General features: G+C 37.2%; 1 protein-coding gene and 1 long non-coding RNA gene across 5 annotated transcripts in view; both read left to right on the top strand.

Moving 5' to 3' along the window:
• Positions 1-17,060, top strand: part of cacna1ib (calcium voltage-gated channel subunit alpha1 Ib) — a 439,141-nt gene that overhangs the window by 139,977 nt on the left and 282,104 nt on the right. For all 4 annotated transcript variants that reach the window (XM_023954667.2, XM_078943263.1, XM_078943351.1 and 1 more), the window contains one exon: positions 8,100-8,192. In XM_023954667.2, the coding sequence (XP_023810435.2) occupies positions 8,100-8,192 (93 nt within the window). The remainder of the gene's footprint in view (positions 1-8,099; positions 8,193-17,060) is intronic.
• LOC110014197 (uncharacterized) lies at positions 1,081-7,057 on the top strand. The gene is made up of 4 exons (XR_013654578.1): positions 1,081-6,229; positions 6,306-6,450; positions 6,567-6,676; positions 6,766-7,057. It is a non-coding gene; the product is annotated as an uncharacterized LOC110014197 (long non-coding RNA).

The following is a 17,060-nucleotide window of genomic DNA, read 5'->3' as shown; positions in this document are numbered from 1 at the left end:
AAGTTCTACGGTTGTGAAACCAGTTAATTAAGTCTGACTGACTTCTATCTCTGACTCTTTTGTCCCACTTATAGCTTTATAGTTTCATGCGCCTTTTTCATGACACAAGTTCAAAAATAGACCATTTATTGTCAGTATGCCTTATAATTCAGTGTGCCCTATAGGGTAGAAAAATTGGCAGATGTAAGAATAGTTCTAAAAGCACTTAGATGACAAGCAACAACATTCAGAACAGAAAAGATGGATCCAAATTGACATAAATTAGAACGCTGTAGTCCACTGACAGGTGATAAAAGCATGAACAATTTGAGGGAAAGATAAAACTTGACTTTGCCAGGAGCTCATAGTTGAAAGAAAAACCTTAACTTGACAACCAGACAGACCTTGTTATTAGAGGATCATCAGCTTTTTTCCCTTCTAAAAGCTTCACCTGATTCGGGTTTAATGTGATCTGTCACTTAGGTTTCATTGTGAGGTGGTCTCAGTCACGTATGGCCATTCTGTTAAACATAAGGAAGCTAATTTGTCTTGGTCTTTAACATGTCATGTCCCACACTGACAGGCAACAAAGGAGTTCTATTGATTAAAGCCACCAGTTGATGTGGTCCCGGTTTTACCTCAGTCGATTAATGTCAACAACATGTTTGTTTCGATGTAAATCACATCATTCTGATCACAGTCATGCACCCAATTCTGTAAGTGCATGCTTTTCCAAACAAGATTTAAAAATATTAAAGCCTGAGCTGTCTGCTAGTATCATCACATGAGATCTAAAAACCCCTAAACCATGACTTATGAATACCATATAGTATTTTGTGATGGATTATGAATTTTATTGCCTTAGTTTTTGAAGCATGAAACAGTTTCTAGGCAACTATTTAAGGTTTTACAAATGAAAAGCACATACTTTTAGTTTTGGTTGCAAATCCTTACTGTTATGTTGACAAAAAAATATGGATCTAAGAAAGGAGGTATTCAATATTGGCACACACAGCCAAAATGTTTTAAGTGTCTTTAATATTAAATAGGATTTCCTGATAGTTTTCATCCTTCAAACATCAAGTGTTAGTGGTCAGGTGTTGACTGTGAAGATTACAAGTCATCCATCTCATGTTATCACAGATTTATGATCTTAAGAATCTCAAATTTAAACATTGATCTAGAACAGGGGTCTGCATCCTGAGGCCCTAAGGTCTTTCATCCCTTCATTGTGGCTCTTTGGCTCTGAAAAGAAATCCCAATGATTTGGATAAAAAATAGATTTATTAGCTAACTTATGTCAATTATTTTTAGATTTTTAAACTGAGGTAATCTTATGTTAGTTAAAATTACTTGCCTTTATTTTCTGATCACTAGTGACATTACACAAAATCAAGAGGCTTTATCTATCCTCCAGAATGCACTCATACCTAAGTAAAATGGTGGTAAAATATTTGATCTTATTTTAGGGTGGATTATTATCAGAATAAGTTTAAACTGAAATTTTTACCTAATAACTAGTTGCTATTCAGAGACAAAGTTCTTAAATATAACTGAAAATCTGCAGCAGGCAGACAAACGACACAGTAGGCATTTTTTAAAAGGAGCATGGGTGCTGGGGTCACACTGTTATAATTTAAATGTATTTTTTAAAACTGCATTGTATTAATGAATGGCCTAATGCCTACAAAATAAAAATAAATTGGATTTTTCTAAAAAGTGAAGTAGGACTTTGCTGCTCTCGTTGGGTTTTGGTCTGTAAGAAACTGGACCAAATGGCTCTTTTTCTTAACCCTTGTGCTATCCTAGGCACTTTGACATTGGGAGTGAGGTCATCTAGACCCCACAAGACAATGCACTGAATGTTTTTCTTCAATGATTTGTGATCTTCACTGGTTTCCATGGATTACATGAAATCCTCTCCACCTTTATCCACCTTTGTCATGGTAGGGACAACACGTCAATGGTCATCTTGACCCCATAGGATAGCACAAGGGTTACGAAGTCAGGAAACAACCCACTTAGAGACACACGCAGGACCTTTTGAAAAGATGGAGGAAGTTGGTTAGCCGCCAGAAGTCAGTGGTAATCCTGGTTCCAAGTTTGCGGTAGAGATAATTGCTCACACCGGAGATTTGCTGAAGCAGCAGTGACTGAATAATATCATGGTGAGTTGTTGCGCAGAGTGGATCATGTCACTAGATCTGCTGGGGATTCCCCAAGACGAGAAGGGGGCTGGAAATCCTGTGATAGGTGATGACCAACGTTTCTCAGATATGTTATAAGAGGAGGACTCCAAACAGTTCACAATCTCCATGGCGGAAGAAGAGGAGGAGAAGCACAGGCAGGAACTTCCAAAAGGGATAGGCAAAAACTTTACCAAGGCCAGTAATTAAACTAGAAACTATGAACTGCTGGAACGTGAACTGACTCAATGAACTGACACAGGTGGAGTGAAACTGAAGGTCTTAAAAACTGTGCATGCAGCTGGAGTGACTGAGCAAAAAGAACCAGAAAAGGTGTGTGGAGGTAAAGTGAATGTTAAACAGAAGATAGCAGTAAATGACCATGACAGACTTTCAGCACTACAGGTTGCAGACCCCTGTTCTAGAAGAGGTTTTACTCCAATTTCAAGTACCTTATTCAGTCTATAGATCAGATCTACAGATAAACAGAAAAAGTTACTCAGGCACTGGAAAAATCTTCTTGACCTGTGATTCCCAATCCTCGGGCCAGGGACTAGTACCAGTACGGACAGCCAGGACAGCCAAAGAGAAAAAACAAAAAAAACAAGACCTGCATTTTTTCTGTTTTATTTATTCTCAGATTCTTAGGGAAATTTAATTTTGGAAGACTATTGGATTCTCTCCACCACATCCGACTCATTCTTGACACAAGTGGCTTGGTCATGTGTTTGTAAATACATCCGCTACTTCCTTGAAGTGGCTGTGCTAACCGCTAAATTGAAACCCTCAAGCTACAAATTTAGCAAAAAACTAACATATTTGGAAAGTTTTTTTGCAGAATAGAGTCAACAAGGATACACAAGAAGAGCCTTCGACTTTAAAATAAAAGAAAGTTGCATTTCACAGACAAAAACCAGGAGTCTTTACTCCAAATATAGTTTTATTGCAACAGTTTTACCCACACACCATAATAATAACTCATCATATTTTGCAACTGGCTGTCTTATGTTACAAAGACACTGCTAATAAAGTTATATTTGGAGTCTTTACTCCAAATATAGTTTTATTGCAACAGTTTTACCCACACACCATAATAATAACTCATCATATTTTGCAACTGGCTGTCTTATGTTACACTGCAAATTCTGTCAATCTACCTAAGATTATTAAACTTAAAACTAGCTGTAAAAATCTTATTTATCTTGATTTTAGATAAAAACAGCAGCATGTGTAAGATTATTAAACTTGTTTTAAGAAAAATATGCATTACCTGTCTTGATCAGTTTGTAAATCTAGAAACTAGTCATTTTACATGCAAAACAAGAAAAAAACACTGCAAGCCTGATTTAAGGACAGGAAAACGTCCTAATTTAAGTTTATTAAACTTGTTTTAACAAAAAAATATGCATTACCTTTCTTTATCAGTTTGTAAATTTAGAAATGAATCATTCTTCATGCAAAACAAGAAAAAATACTGCAGGCCTGATTTAAGCACAGGGTAAGGTCTTAATTTAAGTTCATTTTAGATGATACCACATTACCTGATATCCAAAAATATATTTGAATACTGATGTTTAATAGCTCATCCAATATTAATAGGATAAACAATAGATACATATTTTTTGTTTTTTACTGCAATATCATCATCAATATTATATTTAATCAAAATACTGATTTTGAAACGATGATAACCAAGCATGTTTTCAGCATTTATAAACGTAAACAAGATTAGGTATAGCTATTTCATAAGCAAGAAGATCTCTGTTAAAACAGTGTTTCATAAACCTGTCTTCAATACAATGTTGTCTGTATTGTCAACAATACATTGTTTACCACAAAATCTTTTGTGTAAGTCCAAAAGTAAGTATTGTTTTATTTGCAGAAATGATAATTAGAGACCTTTCACATACATATTTGTTAATATTGAGAACAAGCCACTTCACTCTAACAGCATAGTTACCTGAATTAAATTTAAATTATAAACAGTACTTTGCAATCCACAGATGACGCAATCATAATTCCACCGCGCTTGGTTTGGACAATACCTACTCAAGATTTTGTGCAAAGATCTATTTTGAATTGAAAATTGTACAAATCAGACAATGATTATCTTCCTTAATCAAATAAATTATTTGTTGTATCAAACCAAGTTTAAGTAGAATAGTTGATCTTTTAAAATATGTATTTTTCATGAATTGTCGTAATTTTTTAGTGGAACATTCCGGCGGGCACAAGCAAGAATGGAAAAGTCCATTGTGACCAGATGAAAGGGGATTAATATGTTCAGAAGACTTGCTTAAGCTAAACTGGTAGAGCAATCACGTTATATGCTGTTTTATAACTTATGTATTTTCATAATGATGTGTAACACAAAAAAAATAATTCTATTTATTGCATTTTTGGGATACCCTTTGAGAATTTTCATATTGTGACCGACCCAGCGCCATCTTGTCACATTTGCGACGTACATCTGATGATCCAGAACATGACGAGGACGAACGGGAAAAACAAATTAGGAATATAATATTTGGTGGACAAGATAAAAGGAGGTAAGCTATATCAAATTATATGACATAGAATAAATCACCATTACGCCCCACGCAGCTGGTAAAGATTATAAAGTGGGTTTAAACATCTTGAGAAGCAGGCTAACGGAGCAACTAGCTAGCTTGCGCTAGTTGCTAGCACTATGTTAGCTACTTCGTCACTTTTTTGTAAGTATGCAGTATATTTCATAAATATACTTTAAAATACAATTAAGGATATTTTGGTTCTGTTTAAACGTGTCAAATTTAATTTTTATTTAGTTAAAATGTATTTCAGTGTTCAAGAAGTATGCTACTGTAGTAAGCTAACTTGAGTTATTGCTAGCCCAATACTGCTCAACTGTAACTCAGTTTTATGCTAGGGTTGCCAGATTGGGCATTTCCCACCCAAATCGGCCAGTTTGTCATGTATGCTTGATGATCTTAATGTTTGAATGAAAACTTGCTGTTGTGAAAAATTGTGATTTTAACATTTTTTAAGTTTGTGAGTTACTATTGTTGGCAGAAATTAAAACACAATTTGTGATCACTTCTAGTGAATAAGGATAGTATTGTTGGAAAATATAATCTTTCGCTTTGAGATTACTTTCCTTGTTGCATGTTCAAAAAGGTAGAGAAGAAGAAAACCACGGGATTCGGCCGGATTAAGTTTAACAAATTTATTCCCTAACAATATTTCTAAAAAGTAAAAGATAATAAAACAGAATAAAACAGATCGATCTGGGTGTCCAAAACCAAGGCCTGCAATACGCAAGAGGTTACATTCCGAATTCACATGCAGCTTGTCTGGAGACACATAAAAGTTCCTTGAGTTCAGACTTTTAAGCATGTGGTCAGAACATCCTCCCCCGGGAGCAAGATGGCCGCCGAATCTCCGCCTCTGGTCGCTAGAGATTGGCTGACAGAGGAGCCCGCCTACTTCCTTCAGCCCACCCTTAGAATCACAGCATCTGGTCTATGGGGGGAACCTCACAGATAGACACGGTACGGAATCCCCATGGGTGGCAGGAACTGTCACCGCAGGAAGTCGATCCTAGAGCTTTGTTCTTCACACGGGAGCAGATGCCTGTGGCGATTCCCAGGGATGGAAATCAGTCTCAGAGATGATTGATTTATGATCCAAGTCAGACCTACAACCAAATGCCTCAGAAGATCAAAGACTGTTTTCTCCTGAAGGGGTGTTGAGATTGTAGCTGCATTCCTGACACCTCTCACATATGCAACTATAGGAAGCAACTTCAGAGTTGAAAGGATGTTAAAGCACACACTTCAGCAAATGACTTATCTTCACTGTAATAAAAATTTAAGACTGACAACCCTAATGAAATTACCAAAAAATATAAATTCCTTCAGTATGCAAGTACAAACCAGGCATTATAAAACTCTGAAGGAAATGTACAAAAAGTAGAAGCCCAACGTAGCTGATGTATACCAGTTTTTTTATCTGGAGTTTCAGGTCATAAGAGAAGATACCAGAGCTTCATCCATCGTGGATGTTTATCCAGAGAATTGCATCATGTAAGTATTATGTAAAAAGCATAAAGTAAAATTTTAAATGTCTATATATTTTTCACTACTTGGTTTGTCATTGCAGGTGCTTGGAGAAATGCATAGAGTCCTTGCTCCCCACAATGCTGAATTCTTCGAGGAAGTCAGAATGAGATGGGAGGATTGCTGCGCCAGGGTCATTTTACGGAAGGCAAAGAAGGCAATAAAGCCACCAATCAACAGGGATAAAAGTAAGTTTATGCCTTTTTGATACATGTAGTTAGATGCGTGAATGCTTCTTCTCAAAAAACACTTTGTTCTATGTGTTTCTTCTTCAAGAAGTACAATTCAATTTATTGTGTTTCAGTGGAAGCCAACTTTGCTCTGGTGAAGGCCCTTGCCATTCTCTTTCCCCCAGTGGCACCTCCATCAAAGAAACTGGGGTGTGCTAGTGAAGCTTTACTGCATGTTCAGGAGGTATATTTTTATTTTTGCCCTAAGCAGATACATAAAGAAATTACTACATTGGAGATACTAAAGTAAAAACGTTTCTTTCTGCTTTATAGTCAACAGAAGATCCAAACGTCTTCATCCAGAAGAAAGGCCTTTCAAGTCCAGTCTTGGTATTCGATGGCTGTAGATGAATCGTTGCTATTGGTTTGATGCCAGTTACGTTTGAAAAAGAAAAGCTTCACCAGGGTCTGATTTTCTAAATGGCATATTATTACACACTACATCTGACCTACACAAAATGCGTGGCCACCCTTCTGTCATTCAGACAGATCCTTCAGGATCCTATTCACAAGCGGGACATCACCACCACATGAAAGAGCATTAAAGTAAAGAATTTGTTGGAAGATGAACTGCTTTTGCAGTTTAATGTTTATGTCTGTTCTTTAGATGAGTATTCTAATAGTGTTGTTAAAGAAACTGTTGTTTTCCTAGAAAATTTGGGTACATTTGTAACACAAATCTCAGTTTGTAAGTTGAATAAAAGAATCGAAAAGTTAATTTATTTTCATTCTTTTTAGTGTTGAAACAAAAAAAAATTTCTTTTGCAACTGCTTGTTTCAAGATTTCTTTTCTGAATTTTAGTGGGCAATACATTTTAATCAAGCTCCTATATCCTAGTTTCTAGTTTTTTTTGTCTTAAATTACTGCTTAAAATAAGCGTTTTTGCCTAATTTCAAGATTTAACCAATATACTATGGCTTAGATATTTTTACTTAAATCAAGACATCTTGTTAAGTAAAATTTACTAGCTGCACTGGCAGATAATTTGACTTATTTCTAGTCAATTTCTACTAAAAACAAGTACTTTTTTCTAGAATTAAGATGGTGGTTTTTTGCAGTGTACAAAGACACTGCCAATAAAGTTACCCAAACAGTAGTCACATTTTTTATTACATTTCAAACATACCAGTTTTAGTGATCATTTTTTTTAATGCCATGTTGCACATTAAAAGACAGATGAGGCTGACGTTGCCATCTAATTTTTTTATTTCCACTTTGACAATTATGGGTCAATGGAAAATTTATATCAGAGGATGAAGAAAAACGTTACCTGAAAGAGGTTAAGAAAAAAAAATCAGACGCCCACAACAGTTACATATAGGCCAATGCTTAAAAATATTGTCTGACACTAAGTTGGTCCATGGCCTGAAAAAGGTGGGGGACCAGCTCAAGGGCCACTGTGCTCCATGTTTCTCAACTGACTTCCCGTTGTAGCTTCTTATTGGCAGAACACACCTGATCCAGGTAATTAGCTACAGATAGGACTGGGTTTTGTGAAGAACCAATAGAATGCCAGTTCTTTAGGCTTGAAGTCTGACACCTGTTCAATAGCAGGTGTTGTTTCCTGTTGGACTAAATGGTTTGTTGCCTGTGCTTTTCCCTGCAGGTGATCACTCTCGAGGGCTGGGTGGAGATCATGTACTATGTTATGGATGCTCATTCCTTCTATAACTTCATCTACTTTATTCTACTCATAATAGTAAGTTGTACATGGAATCTCATTCATGTTGTTCAACCATAAGTGTATTTTTTTTTTTATTATCAGTCTTTACAATCCAAAGACTGAAGTTCACACATAAGTTTTCTGTGTCATGTTGAGAATCAAGCAAAAACTCCAAAAAATCCCCCTTTTTCCTCAATAAAACACAATCTAATTATGATACTTCAGCTGTATGGCGCAAAATGCTCTCGTGTTTGAGCTATTTTGCTCATCCAGGGTCTGTCTTGCATTTTATTGCACTTTTAATTGCCAGTTTTCAGGTTCAGAAACAGGTTTTTCCACTCCCATTCTCCCACCATTGTTCTTTTCTTTCTTCTTCTTGTTTTCTGTTTTTTATGCCAGTATAAACAGTAGAAAGAAGAACAAGAAGAGGAAGCCCCTCCCTGCTTTTCCAGTGTGAACACCATATGCTAAATGCTTGTTCAAGAACCCGCGTCACATGCACGGAGAGAACGAAACATTACATTTTTACCTTAAAGCAATAATACCTTAGACTTCAATACTTATAAAACCTGAGTATAATGAAGAAAAATAATTAAACAGTATGTCAATTATCAGCTCCATATCTGGTTAAAAAGTTACTGCCACTCCCAAAATATCCCCTACATTGACAATTTCACCACATTTTATATTAGATCGAACCTTTTCCAATCAGACGGTTGACATCCAAACCACACAGGCTCCCATCTTCTCGGGATGAACATGGATCTCACCCTCCACTCCTGCACTACTCCTTCCAGCTGAAGGTTCGATCAAAGCACACACATTCCCTCTATGTCCTTTATTCCAGTATACATCACTAGCAGAGATCATTAACGTCCACACTTAAAGTCACACATTCCTTCTGTTAGATGTCTGCATCCTATTAACATAGAACCAAATACAGAAACAGAATTAACTGGAAAATCATCATTGGATTCACCTGCTACACTGAACATGGCTGTTTTAACCCTTGTGTTATCTTAGATGACCCCACCCTTGCATTGACGTGTTCTCCCTACCATGACAAAGGTGGATAAAGGTGGAAAGATTTCATGTAATCCATGGACACCAGTGAGGTTCACAAATCATTGAAGAAAAAAGGTTCACCACACTGTCCGGTGGGTCTAGATGACCCAACTCCCAATGTTAAAGTGCCTAGGATAGCACAAGGATTAAACATCAGATCTCTTTCTAACAAGTCTTTTATAATTAATGATCTGATTGTTGACAATGATTTGAACTGTTTGTTTTTAACTGAAGCCTGGCTTGGTGATGCACCTGCTATTCTCACTGAGGCCTCTCCCCCTAATTTTATTTTTTTTATTTTCTGTAAGGGAAGGTAATAGAGGTGGTGGAACAGCATCTATTTGCTGAAAAAGGCATTAAAACTGAAACCTTTACATTAACATTAACATTTCATTGATTTAGCACCTCCGCTGAAAACAAAAATACTGAAACAGAATCCAAAGACACACAGGAGAAACGGTGCTATTTTGAAATCGAAGAAAATTTGACGGAGAGCAGAGAGAAAATTTAGAAAAACTAATTTAACAGTCGTTTATGACTTTTTTACGGATCAGCTGAAAATTTAGAACCATGCTGTCAAACAATCAAGGACACTTTATTTTTCAAATCTCATCACAGACAATAAACACAACCCCCGGTTTCTTTTTAAGACTATTGATTTTTAAGATTTTAATAAATCCATCATACCTCACTCACAAACTGCATGTGAGGACTTTGCTGACCACTTCAGGAATAAAGTCAATGCTATTAGATCTAACCTTCAACCATTACATAACACTAATCCTAGCATGTCAGTTTCCTTGTTTTTACCTGAGGAAACACTGAAGAGTTTTGTCCTGGTTGATGCGGAGATGCTTGGTCGAGTTTTTTCCCAAGCAAACACTACAACCTGCCTTTTAGATCCCAGTTCACTTTTTTAAACGTTTTATGGATTATTTGAGTCAGAGCTTTTAAACATAGTAAACTGGTCTCTTCAGACGGGGGTCTTTCCCTCTTCCTTTCAGACGGCGGTGGTGTGGCCCCTCCTGAAGAAGAGTAACTTGGATCCAAATATTATGGACAATTATAGATAGACCTGTATCCAACTTACCATTTTTAGGAAAAATATTGAAAAACTTTTTATTCAATTACATGATTTTTTAAATGAACATAATGTTCTTGAGAAATGTCAATCTGGTTTTAGGACAAATCACAGTACTGAGACGGCCCTTTTAAAAATGTTAAATGATCTCAGACATAATTATGACTCCTAGAAACTTTCTGTTCTGGTAATGCTGGATCTTAGTGCCGCCTTTGATATGGTAGAACACCAGATTTTATTAGACAGACTTAGGAGTCGGGTCGGCCTCTCAGGAACTGCTCTTAACTGGTTTCACTCCTATCTCACAGATCGACACTTTTTTGTAAGTATGCATACCCAGTCCTCAAGAATCCACAAAACAAGCTGTGGGGTTCCCCGGGGGTCAATTTTGGGTCCAATACTTTTTCATTTATATATGTTGCCTTTTGGGCATGTCATCAGGAGACATGGTGTTGTCTTTCACAGCTATGCTTATGATACATGAACTTGAAGTCTCCGGTTCCGGGTTACACAGCAGGACGAATGGCGTGCCTCTCTGCGAATACAACTATCTTCAAATTACTTAAAAGGTTGATTTTCCCCAAAAAAGAGAGCTGACCATGCCCTCGAAGAAACCCCAGGAATACGAAGACCTCAAAAAGACTCTTGACATTATTCAAGAAACGCTGAAAAGTTTTATGGAACAAGTGTCGGCTAAGCTAAGGCCACTTTGGGAAATGATGGAAGAGTTCCGAAGATTTCGGGCTCAAAATGAGCAGCGAGAAAACCGGGTCGAGATTCTGGAGAAAAGACTGGACGATGTGGATCAGCAAGTAAGGATGAATAATGTCATTCTCACTGGATTAACGATCAAGCCTCAAACGAAACTGACAGCAGGAGCAAGCACTGCTAATACTAGCGCTAGCGTAGCTAGCAGTGCTAATACGGAGATCGGTGCAGTGTCTTTGGAGCAGCAAATACATTCATTTCTCACATCTAAAGGGATTTCCCTGGATCTCAACACCATCGAGACCTGCCACCTGCTCCCCAGGAGAAAGGAGACGGATAAACCAGCGATCCTCATCAGGTTTGTGAATCACAAACACAAGCTAGCTTTGATGACCCAAAGGAAACAACTGAAAGGTTCGGCTGCTTATCTGAACGACCATCTGACCAGAAGGAATGCTGAAATCTCAAAACATGCACGGCTTCTCAGGAAGCGTAAGCAGATTGAGAACACTTGGGTTAAAGGCTGCAGGATTTACGTCAAACCGCTCGGTCCAGAGGACCGGTCCAAGGTTCTGGTTGTGAGCACCATGAAGGACTTTGAGAAGTGTTTGACCAGGGTCGTCTGAAACAACATGTAGTAATAAACCAAAGAGCCAAATAATTTCAAGAAATATGACATCTGGATTCCTCACTTTCTCTGTATGTCTGAAGTCACCTGAATAACAGCAGACTTCTGACCTGCAGACAACTTGACCTCAACTTTCACCGTCGCTGATATCAGCTGAAGAAGGATATGGACCTGAATCTAATGTCTGCAGTCATAACATCGAAGAGAACTATTAACTGTTTTGAACCCAGAAGAACGGCTGTTATCAGTAAAAGAAGAAATACCAACCTTGGACAATCGACAGTTATGGACCCTTTTTACTTTTCCCCTACAGCATTACTTTATTATAAAAAAAAATAAAAATACAACAAAAAAATATTAAAAAAGTAAAACAAATGATTAATCACTTATTGAAAATTGTTAAATTGATTGACTTTTAATGATATTACTTCACTTTCTCCAAAAATTGATAAATTGATTCAAAAATCTTTCCTAATGTAGCATAATTTTGCACGTTTTTAACTTTTGATACTTGATGAAATTTTGCTATGAAAATTCCTGAAACAGTGTTGTCTATTTTACTGATATAGTATTATGTTTCATTCATATGAATGGCTTTTATAAGTAACATAATCTGCATATATTTCAGATGACTGATCTGCATTTGCCATGTTGATTTCTAAAATAGTTATTTTTGACGTAATACTTAAGTAATTCATCTTTGTCATGTGCTTTATCGATATCTTATGATTTTTAATTCTGTCTGATAAAAACTGGGAACCGGATATTGATAAATCATGTAATAAAATGGTTATAGTATAACGGGGTGGGATAATATAAGTTCGCTCACCCTTGCATTGACGTATCATCCCTACCATGACAAAGGTGGATAAAGGTGGAAAGATTTCATGTAATCCATGGACACCAGTGAGGTTCACAAATCATTGAAGAAAAAAGGTTCAGCACACTGTCTAGTGGGTCTAGATGACCCAACTCCCAATGTTAAAGTGCCTAGTATAGCACAAGGGTTAAAAAGAGGCTCAAGACCTACCTTTTTAGTCTGGCTTTTACATAACTTTACTAATTGCTGAAGTCCTTAATCTATTTATTAATTTGTCAATTTTCTTTACTTGATATATTTATTTATTTCTCTACTTATTTATTTATTTTAAGGACTATTATAATTATCTTTATTTTTTTAATATGCTATTTTTTATTGTTATTTTACTTTTTTGTTTGAGGTTATTTGAGGTTATGTTTTAATCATTATACGTATTTTATTTTTTAATTACTAATATTTTTATATCTTATTTCATTTTTATTGTTGTTATTTTAAATTTTTATTCTGATGGTTTTTACTCCAGGGTTTCCTCTTGGGGATCCATTGTTCTGGTGCTCTACCGGCGTCACCTGTAGGGGGTACTGTTGCTGCGGTGCCCGTTCTCATTGGGCTGGCTGGGGTGTCGCTCTGTGGTCTAATAGCCATGGAATGGGCCCTAGGCTGCTCTGTGTTGGGCGAGCGCTGTGGTCATGACCGCCGTGGTTGGGCTGGGCCTTGGAATAAATGGATCCCCATGATATCGTTTCTCTCACAGCAGTGCCAAGCTAGACTTTCTTTCTTTCCTCTAAGCTGCAGTTCTTTGTTTTTGTTCAGGGTTCTACTTGGGGAACTGGGTGGGAGGGGGGAGGAAACTGGTGAGGCAGGGGTCCCATCTTTGTGTGATTGTCCTGTGTTTTCTGTTTTTAATAATTTTCATTTTTTATGACTATTTTATCTGCTTTTATGTGAAGCGCATTGTGTTTTTAACTGAAATGAAAGACACTATATAAATAAATAAAGTTTGAGTTTAAGGAATAGCTTCTTTCCACAGGCAATTACCATACAGAACACACATTTCCACTAACTACACCCCACTCTGACTGTTTTACGAAAACTGCACTACTGTTTACACACACTCTACATACTGCATTAAGCAGCAGAACTTCCCACTCTGCAACTTTACAACTTCTGTGTGCAAGAACAGATTTTTATCTACCTCCACACACAATATTTATTTGTGTTGCACTTTATAGTACTTCATTTTATTCTATTTTTTTATACTTGTATTTTTATTGGTTACTTGTACATATTTTGATTTAAATTTATAGTATCACCACTCCAAGGCTGCTACACTTTTCTTGTATTATGTACAATGACAAAGGCTACTGAAGTGCGCACAGGGAAGTGGGGGGGTGGGCACTGGTTAAACTTGCAACTGCAGAGGATGGTAACAGGTAGAGAGTTTTATGTGGCACTTAAGCACAAAAACAGAATTCAATTCAGTTTTTCTTTATATAGCCTAATAACAATACAGTTGTGTCAACAAGCTTTATACCAGTTATTGTACAAAATATAAATCAGTTATAAAATGCAATAGGTAATTGCTAACCAAATTTAAACAGACTAAGTTAAGCTGGTCATCCCTGCGCTTAAACCCTCCTTCTTGGTAAGGAAAAAATCCTAAAATATAACCAGATTCCAGAAAAAAAAAGAAGAAAGCTTGGATATCCGCATGAAGGAGGGATCCTCTCCCAGGAAGGAGAGGCGATGTGCCACGACTATTAAAGCATAATTAGCTTATCTAAATCTACTACTACTATATATTTAAATCGTGTAGCAGATGGGCTTCATCCAGATGAAACTGGGGCATAGCTGGGGGTGTGAGACAAGCCAGAGGCAAGGTCCACAGAGTAGGGGTGTAAGAAAAATTTGATTTGGCAAAACATTGCGATAGTTCATTTGGAAATACTTATATGGATTCAAAATGCTGCCAGGACGATATGTCTTTAATTATTTCTGAGCGTCCTTCAGTGTCTGACTCTTGTTGTCCATTTCATCCTCCGACCGCTAGTTGGCAGCAGAGCACACAGAGCCTCTTTGAGCAGCTTTACACCACACAAGACAACAGGAAGACTGCAGCTAGAGGCAGCTCCTTCTGTTTTTATGAGACATGAACTACTTCGTTTTTACTTGGGATGGATAAAAAAAAGAAACTCTGTGCCATGTTGCTGCCAGTTACATATAAAAACATGGATTGCTGTGCTTTTTAGCGGCTAGGATAAAAACAAAAAGCAGTGCAGCTGTGCAGCGGCTAATGCTATCGGCAAATAGGGGTAAAGTTTTACAGAACCACCCAGCAATAGATTCTAGTTTAGCGACCTGATGGATCAGAGGGTACAACGCTTTGAAAAAAGGCCGACATCGTGGTGATCAACGTTACTAGTTTGCTAGTATGAGAAAGCCTGGCTGCAACAGTGCAGAGCAGAGTGATATAAACAAAAACAAAGCCTCTTTGTCACGTTAAAGCGTCTCCTTCATCCTGTCATGCTGCCTCTTCATTACACTTTATTGTTTCTGGAAAGAATCAGTGCCCCCCACCTTTTATTTCTGATGCACCATTCAGGCTCCTGAACCTTTTTTAAAGCACTGGAGAAGCTACATTAAGCAATTTTAAAAATAAACAACATTTTATTTCCCCAAAAGAAACTTATTGGTTAAGGCAAATTTATTCTTTGTTTTTTCTTATACTGAAAAATATTTTGTTGTGGAAATCTGACAATGTTGACTGTTCCCTTTCTATATTTTTAGTTACCAAAATAAAAACACTATGAATTTTCTTTGGTAAAAGCAACTTATATATGAGATACAGTTGCAGTGCTTAACATTCTGATCATTAAATAAACTGAATTTGAACATTTTATTACAAAGGAAGACATATTGAAATTCGGGTAGAGTTTTTTCAAAGTCATATTTAAAAAAAAAAGAAAGAAAATATGTTTTGGTAAAATATCGGGATACGGATCGTATTGCGGGGTGCGTATCGAGATACGAATCGTATCGCCAGACTCTTGCCAATACACACCCCTACTATGGAGGGATGTTTCTGCCACCATGTTGCACACAAAACTTTTTAAGTTGCACAAAAACTTTCTAATTTGCAAATGAAAATGTTAAATATATGCTTTTCAATTATTTTTTTAGTTTGCTTTCAATTTTTTTTTCCGTTTCCAAACTGTCAAACTGAAACTTAACTCAGCAAAATCAAAGATAGGTAAAAAGTGAGATGACACACAATGCATGCAAAAACTTTTTTGGCGGTGGCAATAGTGGCAGTTTTATCACGTTCGCGCTCAAAGTAGTCAGCAAAGTCAAAGATAGGAAAAAAGCTAGATTTGACGCAACGCATGCGAAAACATGTTTTGCAAATGCTAAAAAAGTTTTTGAAAGCAAAAAATAATTGAAAGCAAAAAAATAAATAATTGAAAGCAAAATAAAAAATAATTGAAAAGCAAATGTTTAACATTTTAATTTGCAACTTAGGAAGTTTTGTGTGCAACGTGGTGGCAGAAATATCACTCCGTACACAGCCAATAACAGGAGCACAGATGAGCCAAGTGGAATCTGGAAATCACTCCTGCTCCCCCGGAGGGGAGAGGGAAAGAGGGCAACACATGAATGGCACTGCACTAAACAGAGGCGTAGAAATTAAAATGAAAAAGCAATACTTCAAAACACTTTTTCCCTTTCTACTTCAACACAGCTTTTTCTGTCACTTAATTAAAATGATAATGACAATGGTATTTAAGATTTCCTTTTTTTAAAAGTCCCCCAGTCTCTGCCTGCTGCCGTGTGGCTTTGGGGGTTCTGGCTGCTGCGGCTGCTGCGGCTGCTGCGGCTGCTGCGGCGGGGGTCTTGGTGTGGGGGTGACTGGGCACTCTCCCTCCTTCTTATCACATGCCACCATTCATTTTAGAAAAACATAAACACTCACTTAAGCACAGGTGTTAGCTCACCTTTGCACTAATAGTTTGCGTGATTGATTGAATGAAATATTTCACACTAGTTGGTTTGAAGGCATAAGTTTGCATGTGTGAACACTATCTGTATTGTGTACATGTTGACATGTGGACATTTTGCAGCTAGCAGGTGTGTTGATAACATTTGAGTGTGTGTGTTTGGACAGGCCCCGCCCTTTGAGATTTGTATTACATCTGAACGTTACCGTAATGATAAACATCCAGTAGCTTGTTGCTTCATGCTGCTTCATGGTTTTACCCCCCCCCCCCCCCCCTCCTTTGATCGCCCTCCTATTCCCCCCCTAACATCCCTCTCTCTTCTTCCCTCCTTTCCTTTTCCGTCCGGTCCAACACAAAACATTTTCAAATATGATTAAAATGAATAAAGTTTGGCCTCGATTACAAAAGGGGTTTATTCAGACATACCTCTGGTTTGTCTGAAGATTAATAACCCCTGTTGTTAAAGTAAAATATGTCCAACACAAGAGGCCTTCAGCTCTCATCTGTCTGCCCAGCTGTTGGACAGGACAAGTTAAAAAAATAAAATAAAATAAAAATAAAGGATGACCATATCGCTTATTCAAGGTCTCCCAAGCCTGAATGTAGG

This window comes from Oryzias latipes, chromosome 1, assembly GCF_053564925.1.
Source record: "Oryzias latipes strain Hd-rR chromosome 1, Olatipes_Hd-rR_3.1".
Classification (NCBI taxonomy): Eukaryota; Metazoa; Chordata; class Actinopteri; order Beloniformes; family Adrianichthyidae; genus Oryzias; species Oryzias latipes.
This window is presented reverse-complemented; position numbering and strand designations above follow the sequence as displayed.